The sequence below is a fragment of the Orbicella franksi genome, chromosome 13 (genome assembly GCF_964199315.1).
Source record: "Orbicella franksi chromosome 13, jaOrbFran1.1, whole genome shotgun sequence".
Taxonomy (NCBI): Eukaryota; Metazoa; Cnidaria; class Anthozoa; order Scleractinia; family Merulinidae; genus Orbicella; species Orbicella franksi.
Window position 1 is genome coordinate 10,030,349 of NC_138157.1, and position 12,298 is coordinate 10,042,646.

Below are 12,298 nucleotides of genomic sequence, written 5' to 3' on the forward strand. Positions count from 1 at the left end.
ATTTTATGTTTGCCGAGCAAAATTGAATTTTCTATCGTAAATGAAACACAGAGAAAAAGCTACCTGCTTAGCTAACAAAGATCTGGAGAGGAGTCGTAAGCTTAGTTGCCAATCACGCCATACTTGTAAATGGGACAACATGCGCCACGGTTCGCTACCCTGAGAGGATGCCAAGGTGGAAATGTTAAACATACTAACTTGTTACAAAATCAAACCAACTTTCGTAATTAAACTCTCAACCGTTTTAAGTCTCAATGAATTCCTCTCTATGCTAACACTTACCAGTACTCCTTACAAGAATTAGTTTAAAACTGAAGTGATTACATCTAGTTACCTATTCCTACGCTCTGTAGTGCAGTGGCAAAAGGGTATCGAAGTTAAGAAAGCTAAAACTGCCAGGCCTAAGCACAAGAGATCTTGCGGTAAAACTTTATAATTCCAAGTTACGACTAATTTCAATCCTGCTTTCGATTAATCGGAGAACGAGTGTTAACACTGTTTTTCTCCTTGGAACACACACTGATCTGAATATATATACTGGTAATATTTGATGAGTGATATCATAAAATTCTGCAATGTTTAAACTTGGTGAGGGTTAGGCATGAACACTCGTCGATGAGGTCTCCAGAAATGATCAGAGAATAAGTGCCATAAAGAGAAAAATAAAAATACACACACAAAAAAAACACCGATATTCAGAATTCCCCCAAGCCCTTATTGCGGTTTCTGGTTCTAAATACAACGGTCTTTGGACACTATTGAAACTGGTCGTGTCTAAGATAGGTTCTCCCTGCATTCATGACGAAAGCGGAAGTAGGCTAGACCCATTTATATTGCTCTACTGTGCCCAAAGACAGACTTAATCTGATCCTCCTCTTTCTTTGCCTTCTCGGCAATATTCTTAGAAACATCTGGGAAGAGCTTCTCGACGAAGTCTGTGATTAAGAAGACTGTAAACTGGGAAACGAACACAAAAGCAAGCCGAGCAGTAGTCACCTCCCAGTGTTGCTTTGAGTAGTTGTATGGCCAAACGTTTTCATGGTAGCCAGGATACCTGAAATATGTAGGAGATCATAACTATTCGATCACGATACGGCGAAATGACTTCGGGTATGTTTTACTACGATATCGCTGGCACCTGTCCCTCCATCTTGGGATTACTCCTTCTCGCCCTTCAAGACCCGATTAGCCTCCACACTGCCACACTTCCACACTTCCACACTTCCACACTTCCACACTTCCACACTGCCACACTGCCACACTGCCACACTACCACACTTCCACACTTCCACACTGCCACACTGCCACACTGCCACACTGCCACACTGCCACACTGCCACACTGCCACACTGCCACACTGCCACACTGCCACACTGCCACACTGCCACACTGCCACACTGCCACACTGCCACACTGCCACACTGCCACACTGCCACACTGCCACACTGCCACACTGCCACACTGCCACACTGCCACACTTCCATACTTTCACACTTCCACACTTCCACACTTCCACACTTCCACACTGCCACACTGCCACACTGCCACACTGCCACACTGCCACACTGCCACACTGCCACACTGCCACACTGCCACACTGCCACACTGCCACACTGCCACACTGCCACACTGCCACACTGCCACACTGCCACACTGCCACACTGCCACACTGCCACACTGCCACACTGCCACACTGCCACACTTCCATACTTTCACACTGCCACACTTCCACACTTCCACACTTCCACACTTCCACACTTCCACACTTCCACACTGCCACACTGCCACACTGCCACACTGCCACACTGCCACACTGCCACACTGCCACACTGCCACACTTCCATACTTTCACACTGCCACACTTCCACACTTCCACACTTCCACACTTCCACACTTCCACACTGCCACACTGCCACACTGCCACACTGCCACACTGCCACACTGCCACACTGCCACACTGCCACACTGCCACACTGCCACACTGCCACACTGCCACACTGCCACACTGCCACACTGCCACACTGCCACACTGCCACACTGCCACACTGCCACACTGCCACACTGCCACACTGCCACACTGCCACACTGCCACACTGCCACACTGCCACACTGCCACACTGCCACACTGCCACACTGCCACACTGCCACACTGCCACACTGCCACACTGCCACACTGCCACACTGCCACACTGCCACACTGCCACACTGCCACACTGCCACACTGCCACACTGCCACACTGCCACACTGCCACACTGCCACACTGCCACACTGCCACACTGCCACACTGCCACACTGCCACACTGCCACACTGCCACACTGCCACACTGCCACACTGCCACACTGCCACACTGCCACACTGCCACGCTGCCACGCTGCCACGCTGCCACGCTGCCACGCTGCCACACTGCCACGCTGCCACACTGCCACACTTCCACACTGCCACACTGCCACACTGCCACACTGCCACACTGCCACACTGCCACACTGCCACACTGCCACACTGCCACACTGCCACACTGCCACACTGCCACACTGCCACACTGCCACGCTGCCACGCTGCCACACTGCCACACTTCCACGCTTCCACACTTCCACACTTCCACACTTCCATACTTCCACGCTGCCACACTGCCACAATTCCACCATTCCAGTCTTCCACAATTACAGACCTCCACACTTCCAACCTGCCACACTTCCACAATTACAGTCTTTCACACTTCCACCCTTCCACACCCCTACACTTTCAAACTTCCACACTTGCACACTTGCACACTTGCACACTTCCACGCTTCCACGCTTCCACACTTCCACACTTCCAAACTTCCACACTTCCACACTTCCACACTTCCACACTTCCACACTTCCACACTTCCACACTTCCACACTTCCACACTTCCACACTTCCACACTTCCACACTTCCACACTTCCACACTTCCACACTTCCACACTTCCACACTTCCACGCTTCCGCACTTCCACGCTTCCTCACTTCCACACTTATACGCTTCCACGCTTCCACACTTCCTCCCTTTCACACTTCCATACTTCCACCCTTCCACACTTCCATACTTTCACACTTCCACACTTCCACACTTCCACACTTCCACACTTCCACACTTCCACACTTCCACACTTCCACACTTCCACACTTCCACACTTCCACACTTCCACACTTCCACACTTCCACACTTCCACACTTCCACACTTCCACACTTCCACGCTTCCACACTTCCACGCTTCCACGCTTCCACACTTCCACACTTCCTCCCTTTCACACTTCCATACTTCCACCCTTCCACACTTCCACTTTTCCATACTTCCTAACCTCCAGTCTTCCACACTTCCGTGATTTCAGTCTTCCACACTTCCACAGTTTCAAACTTCCAGACTTGCAGACTTGCAGACTTCCAAACTTCCACAATTCCAAACTTCCGTACTTCTTCCACACCGTCTCACTTCCACACATAAGAAAAAATTTACGTGAGTCGTGGAGGTATATTTAATTGTGCGTGCAATATGACTAAACTGGCTGTTTTTGTCATTCCACTCTGATGACGCGTTCTGTGCACTTCTACCCGAAGTAAAAGCCAAGAACGGCTTTTAGTAGAGTACAAATTGACGCCCGAGGCATTTTTCTGAAATCGGACTTTAACTGTTTTAATTTCCCTGCAGAACTGTAACATTCTATTCAATCAGTAAAATTCTGGTCAATTCTAATCTCTTTTTGAAACTTCTGGGAAATGTTAAAATCCAAGATGGTGAATCCGAGTGGCATGCATTTCCACAGCCATGGATACTCTCGAAGTTAAGACCAAGCTGAAAAATAACTGACCTTTTAAAGTGCACCTAACCCCAAAATTTTTTTTCGTTAAAACGAATCTAGCCTTTATTTGAAGCATTTGGGCGAAGAAAATTTTGAATTTGGTTGAATCCTCGATTTTCTATGCCCTTTCAAAGTCGCGCTTGAAGTGTTTCACGACCGCGTTTTAGGGAGTCTGGGGCGGCGGTACCTCATGACGTCTACCCAGGAACCAAACACAATGGCGCCTCAGTCAACTCTCTGTATTTGCTCGAGAAAATGGAACACAAAACTAATCGTTCCGATGTATTTTGGGACTAAAACGTCCAAGTTTTGTCTCAGAATCATTTCTTTTTCGTCACTGGAGTCAGAGTTAAGTTTCGATTCGGAAGACTCCAAAATAAACTTCGATCGAGCACGTTCGACACCTGTGAGAGAGCAATTTACAATATTTCAAGCGACGAAGGGGAAGACGTCTTTGCGGACGAGCTGCTTGTATATTAGGAATGGAAAGCTAGATACGAAGTGGAGGAGCAGGCAAAACGAAAAGCAGGAAAGAAAACTCAAGGACTGCTTTGGATGGTAATTTCGTCAACTAAACATAAGATTCCCACTCGTGTTTATAGCCCGTTTACATTTGTCCTTAGCGAGAATGTATTTTGTCAAGGTGTGATTGTTCTGTTAAATCCAGCTTGTGTTTTTCTTTCAGTTGAATGCTTCATGTTTATAAGAGCGACGTACGTGTCGCAGTTTTAGAGACTTGATGACCTCCAAAACATTGGCTTCGATCGATTGAAAATCGTATTGTTTGGACCTGTATTTTTGAAGCTGCGGGAAGCAAGGCGGAAGGAAACATATCATACAATTACCGATTTCACATTGTCACACGTTTTAAGTCGTAACTCCAAATAACCAATGTAAATTGTTCTCAAAGTTTGCAGCGAAATTCGTCGGATAAGCGAAAAGGATGTGTTTCCTAATCGGTCCGCAGATAATGTTACGCGGTCATATTTTCGACGCTATTGCACGAATCTTTGTCGCACTGCTGATTTCCAAACCTTCGAAAAACTCTGTGAGTCTAACAATTTTGTTATCATGTAATTCTAAAGGATTAATCTTCGACTTTCATCTAAATCGAAAGAGAAATAAGTGTTGGTTAGCGGCGTACAGTTGCGATCTATTTACATATCAGTATAACGCTTCTTGATCATGATCGGATCACACAACTTTGCCGTTTATGTTATAAATACTGCGGGATTGGAAGATATAGGCTGTCGGTAGTATTTCTACAAATTGCTGGTTAGCTTTAAGCAGAAAATTTATGAAAATAGCGTTCGAAAGTCTGCGGAACAAATTCCAGTGAGAGTTCTTCAATGGTTCTCACAGATTCAGCAGTTCGCTTGTTTCGGTTCGACAAAATCAACCATCGTTTACGTCTTTATTGCACCATTAGCCGATCATCGTCAGTAAATTGTACAGTATATCTTTCTTTAAATCTGGACTACTGGTGCAACAGCCGATAGCACCTCTGGAAGGCGTTTCTGCGCACTTTTCGAATGTGTATTGCACCATCCTGAAGGAAATGAGAGGACGTGAGATATCCAACCTTCCTGGGTAGACGTCACAAGAGCCGCTGGACCCATTCTCCTCAAACTCGGTCGTGAAACAAAATGGCGGTGTTTTGGAGCTATTTTCGAGATTTCGTCGTGGCACAGAAAATCGAGGATTTAACGGAATCCAAAAATTTTTTCGCAGAACTATTTCAAATAACAAGTAGATTCGTTTTAGCGCAAAAAAATTTTTGGCGTTAGGGAATTAAGCTTAGTTTAAGTCCCAGAATAAAGCGTACGGAGAACCCGAAAACTGCCTTAAAAAGATATGAAATTCATACCTGCAAAAAGAATGGTTGTATGGTAAATTGGCATGAGGATCTACTGGTTCTGATCCTGCTTCAAAGCGGGAAATATCCGCAGTATGAATGGTGGATAAGCTGTTGTTTATGTATCCAGTAAGAGTTCCTACACCAAGCGAATCTCGGTCTGGCGCGTACCTCAATCTGTACAAAAGCTTGGGGATGAACTCAGAGGTGAACGCCAACACAAAGGCGTTGACCAGTACTGAAATTTTAGTGAGCCATTTTAGGATACGATACCAGACTCCAATGGTCTTGGAGTGAGCAACGTCGGGTCTCCTGAAATGGGACACAAAGTTGATGGCATCCACGCGAATTCGGATGACAGAGGTGAAAAGGGCGAACAGAGGACCCAGTGGAAAGGCAGCCACGAACATTGTTGCAAATCCGTATTGCAGAACTGTTGAACGAAAAGTGAATGAAGGCGAGGAACAATGTTAGAAAAGGAACAATGTAGGTAAAGAGCCCAAGCAGGTGTTTGTACTCAGAACAAGTCCTCTGTGGCTATTTACCATGCTCTGAGTTTATAGTGCCTATGTATGTATAATGACGTGTAATGCTTTTGAGAGAGTTATAATGACTTCACTTGGAGAAAAAACTAGGCAAACGAGGAAACGTCTGGGTTAGGCGCAAGTGTTTACTGATATTGGACTAAAGTTTGTTTTATAGCCTAACGGTAGAGGCTTAGTAGGAGCTGCTACAGGTGTGGGTGTTCACCCTGTGTGGCAGGCATAGAAAGGCGAAGGGGAGGGAGAGCAAAAGGGAGAAGGAATGGGGGAGAGGAAAGAGGGAACGCCTGCCATAAGAACCCAGGTTTTTGCATTATGCTCACTGATTTACTCGTAATCCGATCATGTCTACCGTCAATTAACTGTCACGCGTTCACCAATCAGAACGTGGAGCTCGCGCCTTGCGGACTTTAAGAACGGAAGAACGGCAACAAGCCCAATTCAACTTTTACTGGACATATGAAAACAATTTCACGCTTCCTTAAAACCTCGAAATTCGAAGATCAAAGAAAAAATACTTTTGCCGAAAATAAGCAGCGTTTCAGAGGTAAAAATGAGGAACGTGATTTAAGTGCATATTTAGCGTCTTAGAAGAAGTGTCAACCGTCTCGTACGTAAACAAAACTAGTTTTTTTTTTTCACTTTCATAGGGACTACGAAAATAATTGGAACTTCTACAAGCAGATTGAACGGCCTAGTTTGTAATACGATTTGGAACGCTAAACACAAATCCGAGCCGGCAAAGCAAGCGACGATTGTTTTGCTACAAGCACGGAGTTCAAAATTAATTACTTGAGGTTGTATACATGATTCTGTATTCGCATCTGCGAATTTCATTGTTAGATAAATCTAACAAGTCAGTAGCAGGGTAAAACATTGATTCCATCTCCTGCAGCTGGTCTTTCATTATACTTTTCAATGGCAATTATGACGAGAATCGCTGCATTATGTTCTTTTATAATTAGCTTCACAAGTACAAACATTTGATAAATTTAATTCTTGGAACTCTTCCCATATTTAATGGGCAAAACCGCGAAGACATCGCCATCGGTTCAGAAAGCTCTTACGGCTGATTCTTGTTCTTGTTTCAGACAATGTTTCTCATCCCGAGGAGATTTAAATCTCTCAAAGCACGTTTGCGTCCACTGCCATCTTGGTTATTTTTGTTGAAATCGTGAAACTTACATATATAAGTTACTCATTGTCTCTCAGGCAATCGGAAATTTGCTTCCGTCACGGAACGCAGAAATGAAGTAAAGGGTCTTCTTACAGCAGGCATTCCTCTCTGATCTCCCCAATCCCTCTCCCTTTTTTCCTTCCTCCCCTTCCCCTTTCTACGCCTGCCACGTAGGCTATGGGTGTTGAGAGTCTTCATCCAATTCAATTTATCCGAAGTGTAGGCGGGAAAATTCTTCCAGCTTAGATATAAGTGAAATTGAAATTAATGTTTTTGTTTTATCCTACCAGCCTGCAAATATTCCCAAAACATGAAATGGTCGTCAGCTGGGCTTAGATTAAAATCACAGACTTCACGTTTCTTGTTGCGAGTCTTCATCCAGTACCTAAGGTAGAAGAAATAGCATTAAGGATTACTTCCAAGTCAAGAAAAACTGAATAGTTCTTCATCTAGCTATCTTGGCTTGTTTAGGGTCATGACAAGGAACTGCTTTTAAAGTCGATGGTGATGTGAAGTATATATGAAATAATTCATATTTGACTTGCGGCTGTAGATGAAAGTGAAGAATGATCATCGCAGTAAATTTTCCAATTTAAGCAACTGGAAAGAGGAAGCCTGAAAAAAATCAGGGCTTCAACGGGATTCGAACCCGTGACCTCCGCGATACCGGTGCGATGCTCTACCAACTGAATTATGAAGCCATAGATTGGGAGCGAGGTCAATTAATTGAGTTCATATCTTCCCGTGAGGAGTGAAATGATGTGAAGTATATATGAAATAATTTATATTTGAACTGCGGTTGTAGATGAAAGTGAAGAATGATCATCGCAGTAAATTTTCCAATTTAAGCAACTGGAAAGAGGAAGCCTGAAAAATTTTTCAGGCTTCCTCTTTCCAGTTGCTTAAATTGGAAAATTTACTGCGATGATCATTCTTCACTTTCAAAGTCGATGGCATTAAGTCACTTATTTATAATTGAATTTTATTGCTAAGAACCGAAAGAGAGTAAATGCACTAGCGATGCGGCTCTTGCAAAGAGGAAACGTACGCAAAAGGTAACAGACTATGATGTCTGGTATTTTCAAAGAGACCTTAGCAACCTCCTCTTCTAGTTCGCTTTCGGCTCGCCCGTCGTTGCAGCAATTATTATATTTTGGCGAACTTATTATAGCAGCCCATTATATTCACTTTTGCCGTTGCGTCTAATTTTATAAAGTGCAATAACTGTGATACAATCACTTACGGGATGGCCACTTCCATGATGATCCCGATGGCCTGCTGCCCAACCATAAGAATAAACAGCTGAATGCAAAGCTCCAGAAAGCATCCCTGCTCGCTGCATCCGTCCAACCTGTAGCTTCCACCTATCCGTTTGTATCTGCTGGGGGTTCCAATCATGTGTCCGGACTTGAAAAAGGCTATGTAGAACACGGATGAATAGGTGTTTACAAACTGGAACAGGTACATTTTCCATGTGAAGCTGTCTTTGCATTTACTACGAGTTGGCGGATTCTCCCAATCTGTCAGCCAAACCGCCAGTTTCTTGTAAAACAACTTCATCACGTTTATGGCGAGAAGATTGAGCAAAGCTGCCGTGAATGAGGTGATAATCCTCGCTTGCGCGTGGGCCGTACCATCAGAACTTCCACTCAGAGAGGCAAACACCGCCGCCCGGTAGACAACGACGCCCACGACAGCAGCGATCACCAGAGATACCATAAAAATTACGATGATCAACACGCCGGCTAAGCAGCCACATTTTCGAATCTTAGACTGCACGGTCGGTTCCATCCTTCCGGTGACTTTGTTCTCCTTCAGGTTTTCTTTTGGGAATTCCGGCCGCAAAGGCTCCTCTTCTTTAAGGGCATTAGTGTGCCAGGTTTGGGAAAGTGCCCGCTGACGACGCTTCCAGAACTTGAGAAACAACGTCGCCCAGATCGAGGCAATGACGGCCAGAAAAACCGTACCGCTGTTGTCAAAGAAGTGCGTGGCGTAAGCATAACGACACGTGGAGGAAGCTAGGTCCCAGTAGCTACACTTCTTGTCGCACAGTGGGCACATGTACCACAACCCCTTGTTTGTTGGGTCGCAAACATCTTTCACAGGAATGTGGCTGCCAGCGGAAAGGATTCCATACAGGAATACGAGCACACCAAGAATGGCTAACGGCGCCAACATGCCGGTGTAAAATCCAACCCACGCGAAATAAAAGGCAATCTCGCTACCAAAATAATTCTTGATGGCTGCATATTGCTGGAGTTTAAAAATTCGTCCAAATCTGGCCCAGTTTAGCTTTAGTCGTTGTCTGTCATTCTTGGGCTGAGTAGAATCATCAGAATCGTCGTGAAGTGGATACCCGGCCTTGTAAGCGCCATTGTATATCAATTTTTTCAGCCCAACTTCTCCGTCCTTTTTTTCTCCGAAAGGAGTATTGGAGCAAATATGCTGGACAATGTAGATGCGATCCACTTTATCAAAGAACCTCTCTTCGTCCTGATAATTGATGAACTTGTAACAGTAATCTTGCCTGAAGTTTGCAAAGAAGTAGTCTTCCCTTTCTTCAAAGATGGGATCATGGACCCTAAGTGAATTTAATTTTTTGAGAAATGACATTACTCTTGACTCGCAGCCAGATGTGTTTTCATTCTTTTTGAAAGGGAGTTTGATACGCATTTCTTCGGCGTATTTCTTCAGCGCCTTAAATGAAGCACGAATAAGAACGAAATGCCGTGTGATGTTAGGTGGTGTAACCTGGAAAGAAAATTGAAAACTGCAAGTTATATGAAAAGCAATGTTAAACATATATCTCACAGAGATTTCGAGATCTGTGTACAGTACATATAGTATACGTCTTTGCGGGTCCGTGTAGTCTTTTAAAAATAAAGCAAATTAAACCTTTTTTGCCTTATTCTTGAATGCTACATCAAAAGTATTCAAACATGGTGCCCAGATGGAAGAAATAACTGGCGGCAGTTCAGCTATTAGAGAAAGGCAGTTTCATGAATGTAGAATTGAAGAGAGTTTTGTTTGTGCTTATATCTACAAGCGGTCTATGAAGAATACCGTTCTCTTATTGGCTACGTTACTCGCTCTCTAATCTGTAGATATTGAGTAGCTGTTGTCAACAAAATGGCGGCCGGTTTTTTGTTTTTTGAGCGACTAGTAGATTTAATTTATACTAAAACAATTAGATTATTCCTTCTCGATTTCTAAGCTTGATAGCTAATTCGGGCTCCACCGTCATGCATCAGCTGTCAAGCGACAGAAATCTCGAGCTCATAATCTAATTGTTGAATACAGCTACGACTATGATAAAGATACAAAAATTCGAAAGCTTAATTCGAAGGCTTAATAGCTTTCATTAGAAAGATCCCAACTTAGGATTTAATCCAGAAGCTCAAATTGCAGAAGCTCTTCAAAACGGCTCAGTACATTCATTTGATCACACTTTAGCATTTCGTCCAAAGTAGCAAAACCTTCAGCCGCCTTCAAAAGCCGAACTTTCTGAAGTATCACTGCCTGTTAGCTTTAATTTCCGATCTGAAGGATTTCGCCGATCAACTCAAAAGTTAGAACCACTCAGCAAAGCACAACCAGCACTACCACAACAACTAAGAAGTGCTCAGTACTGTGGTCATTTGAATCGCCCGCCACAGACTAGTATCTCATCAAAACAACATGAAAATACGTCAGGGAAAGTGCTGCCTCTTTCTGCTGCCATAAAACCTACGCTCTTTCTTTGCGCGAGAATATATTTTACGATATATCAGTTTGTTTTTCGGGTTAAATCCGTATATGCACTCAATAGAAGACAAATCAGTCCAATCTGATACTGCTTTTCTGCTCAATCAGTAAACTGAGGGCTGGCAGACCGAGGAAATTTCTAATCGCAGTGCTTTAAATGATTTGCCATAGCATCGAATCCCTAGCCCTGCTGTTTGCGAGTAGCATAATATTTTTTCCAGGTATGCATTTGGAAGAGTGACGTACCTCAGACTTTTCTTTGCAGCATGACTTTAAAAGCTGTCTTCCTGCTTGTATCGACACATTCTAGGGCAAGATGGCAAAATATATTAATAGAATCAACGCGCTTGCCAAAGTTTTTGGGAATAAAAACATGTTTAAAATTCAATGTTCACTTAAAATGCGTATAAGCTGTACCAAGCCGGAGAAAGCCACGTCCTTAAATAACTACCAAATTGGGTAAAGAATGAAAACGACATAAATCCCCAGATTCATTTAGGACTGAAAACTCTCAAGAATCTGTTTTCTTATGGCACAGAAATTATCCATAGTTTTCTTTTAACTTACCAACTGGGCTGTGTCTTCGATACCTTCCAGCCGCCTGAGTTTTAATCCTTCCTTTTCTAGATTTTCTTCAAATTTTTTGCGCATGCCTTCAAGACGATCTGATGGCTTCTCGCACACGCCATCTCCTTCCTCCTTCCCATCTTCTTCCACCTTGCTTTGCTCATAAACGAGGACATAGTCTGTCCAATTTCGATCCTCCCTTTTATGTAGTGGTTTGGCTTCGACGTCTACAGTTGTCGCCATCTTGAGACCTTCCGTTCACTAAAACGTTTGACGGCCACACTGGTAGAAAACAGGAAGATATAAGTCAAAGATTAAACAATATGACAGGAAACCAAAAATATTTGGATTTTAGATGAGAACCGACTTGTCCTGCCCTAAGGTGATGTGTCACCCAAGCGTACTGATGCCACTTGAACCTGTTTTTAAGGGTGTATCTAGAAATGTATGCTTAACGTTATGGAGCCGTAAAGGTTTAATCACACCCTGGAGAATGAGGCTTTAAGAGAATAAGTGTTTTCTTTTCTTTTCTTTTTTTTTTTTTTCGTGGACTGTGTATTGACACGGCTGCTATAACTAGAAATTCCTG

The 12,298-nt window shown here is 43.9% G+C and overlaps 1 protein-coding gene across 1 annotated transcript; it reads right to left on the reverse strand.

Moving 5' to 3' along the window:
- Positions 1-3,272: 3,272 nt before the first annotated feature.
- Positions 3,273-11,944, reverse strand: LOC145465014 (anoctamin-4-like). The gene is made up of 6 exons (XM_081448828.1): positions 11,710-11,944; positions 11,389-11,448; positions 8,642-10,149; positions 7,686-7,783; positions 5,692-6,112; positions 3,273-3,456 (listed from the first exon to the last, which is right to left on the reverse strand). Exons 1-6 carry the CDS (start codon positions 11,791-11,793, stop codon positions 3,273-3,275), a joined length of 2,355 nt encoding a protein of 784 aa, XP_081304954.1. The 5' UTR covers positions 11,794-11,944.
- Between the last annotated feature and the right edge of the window lie 354 nt (positions 11,945-12,298).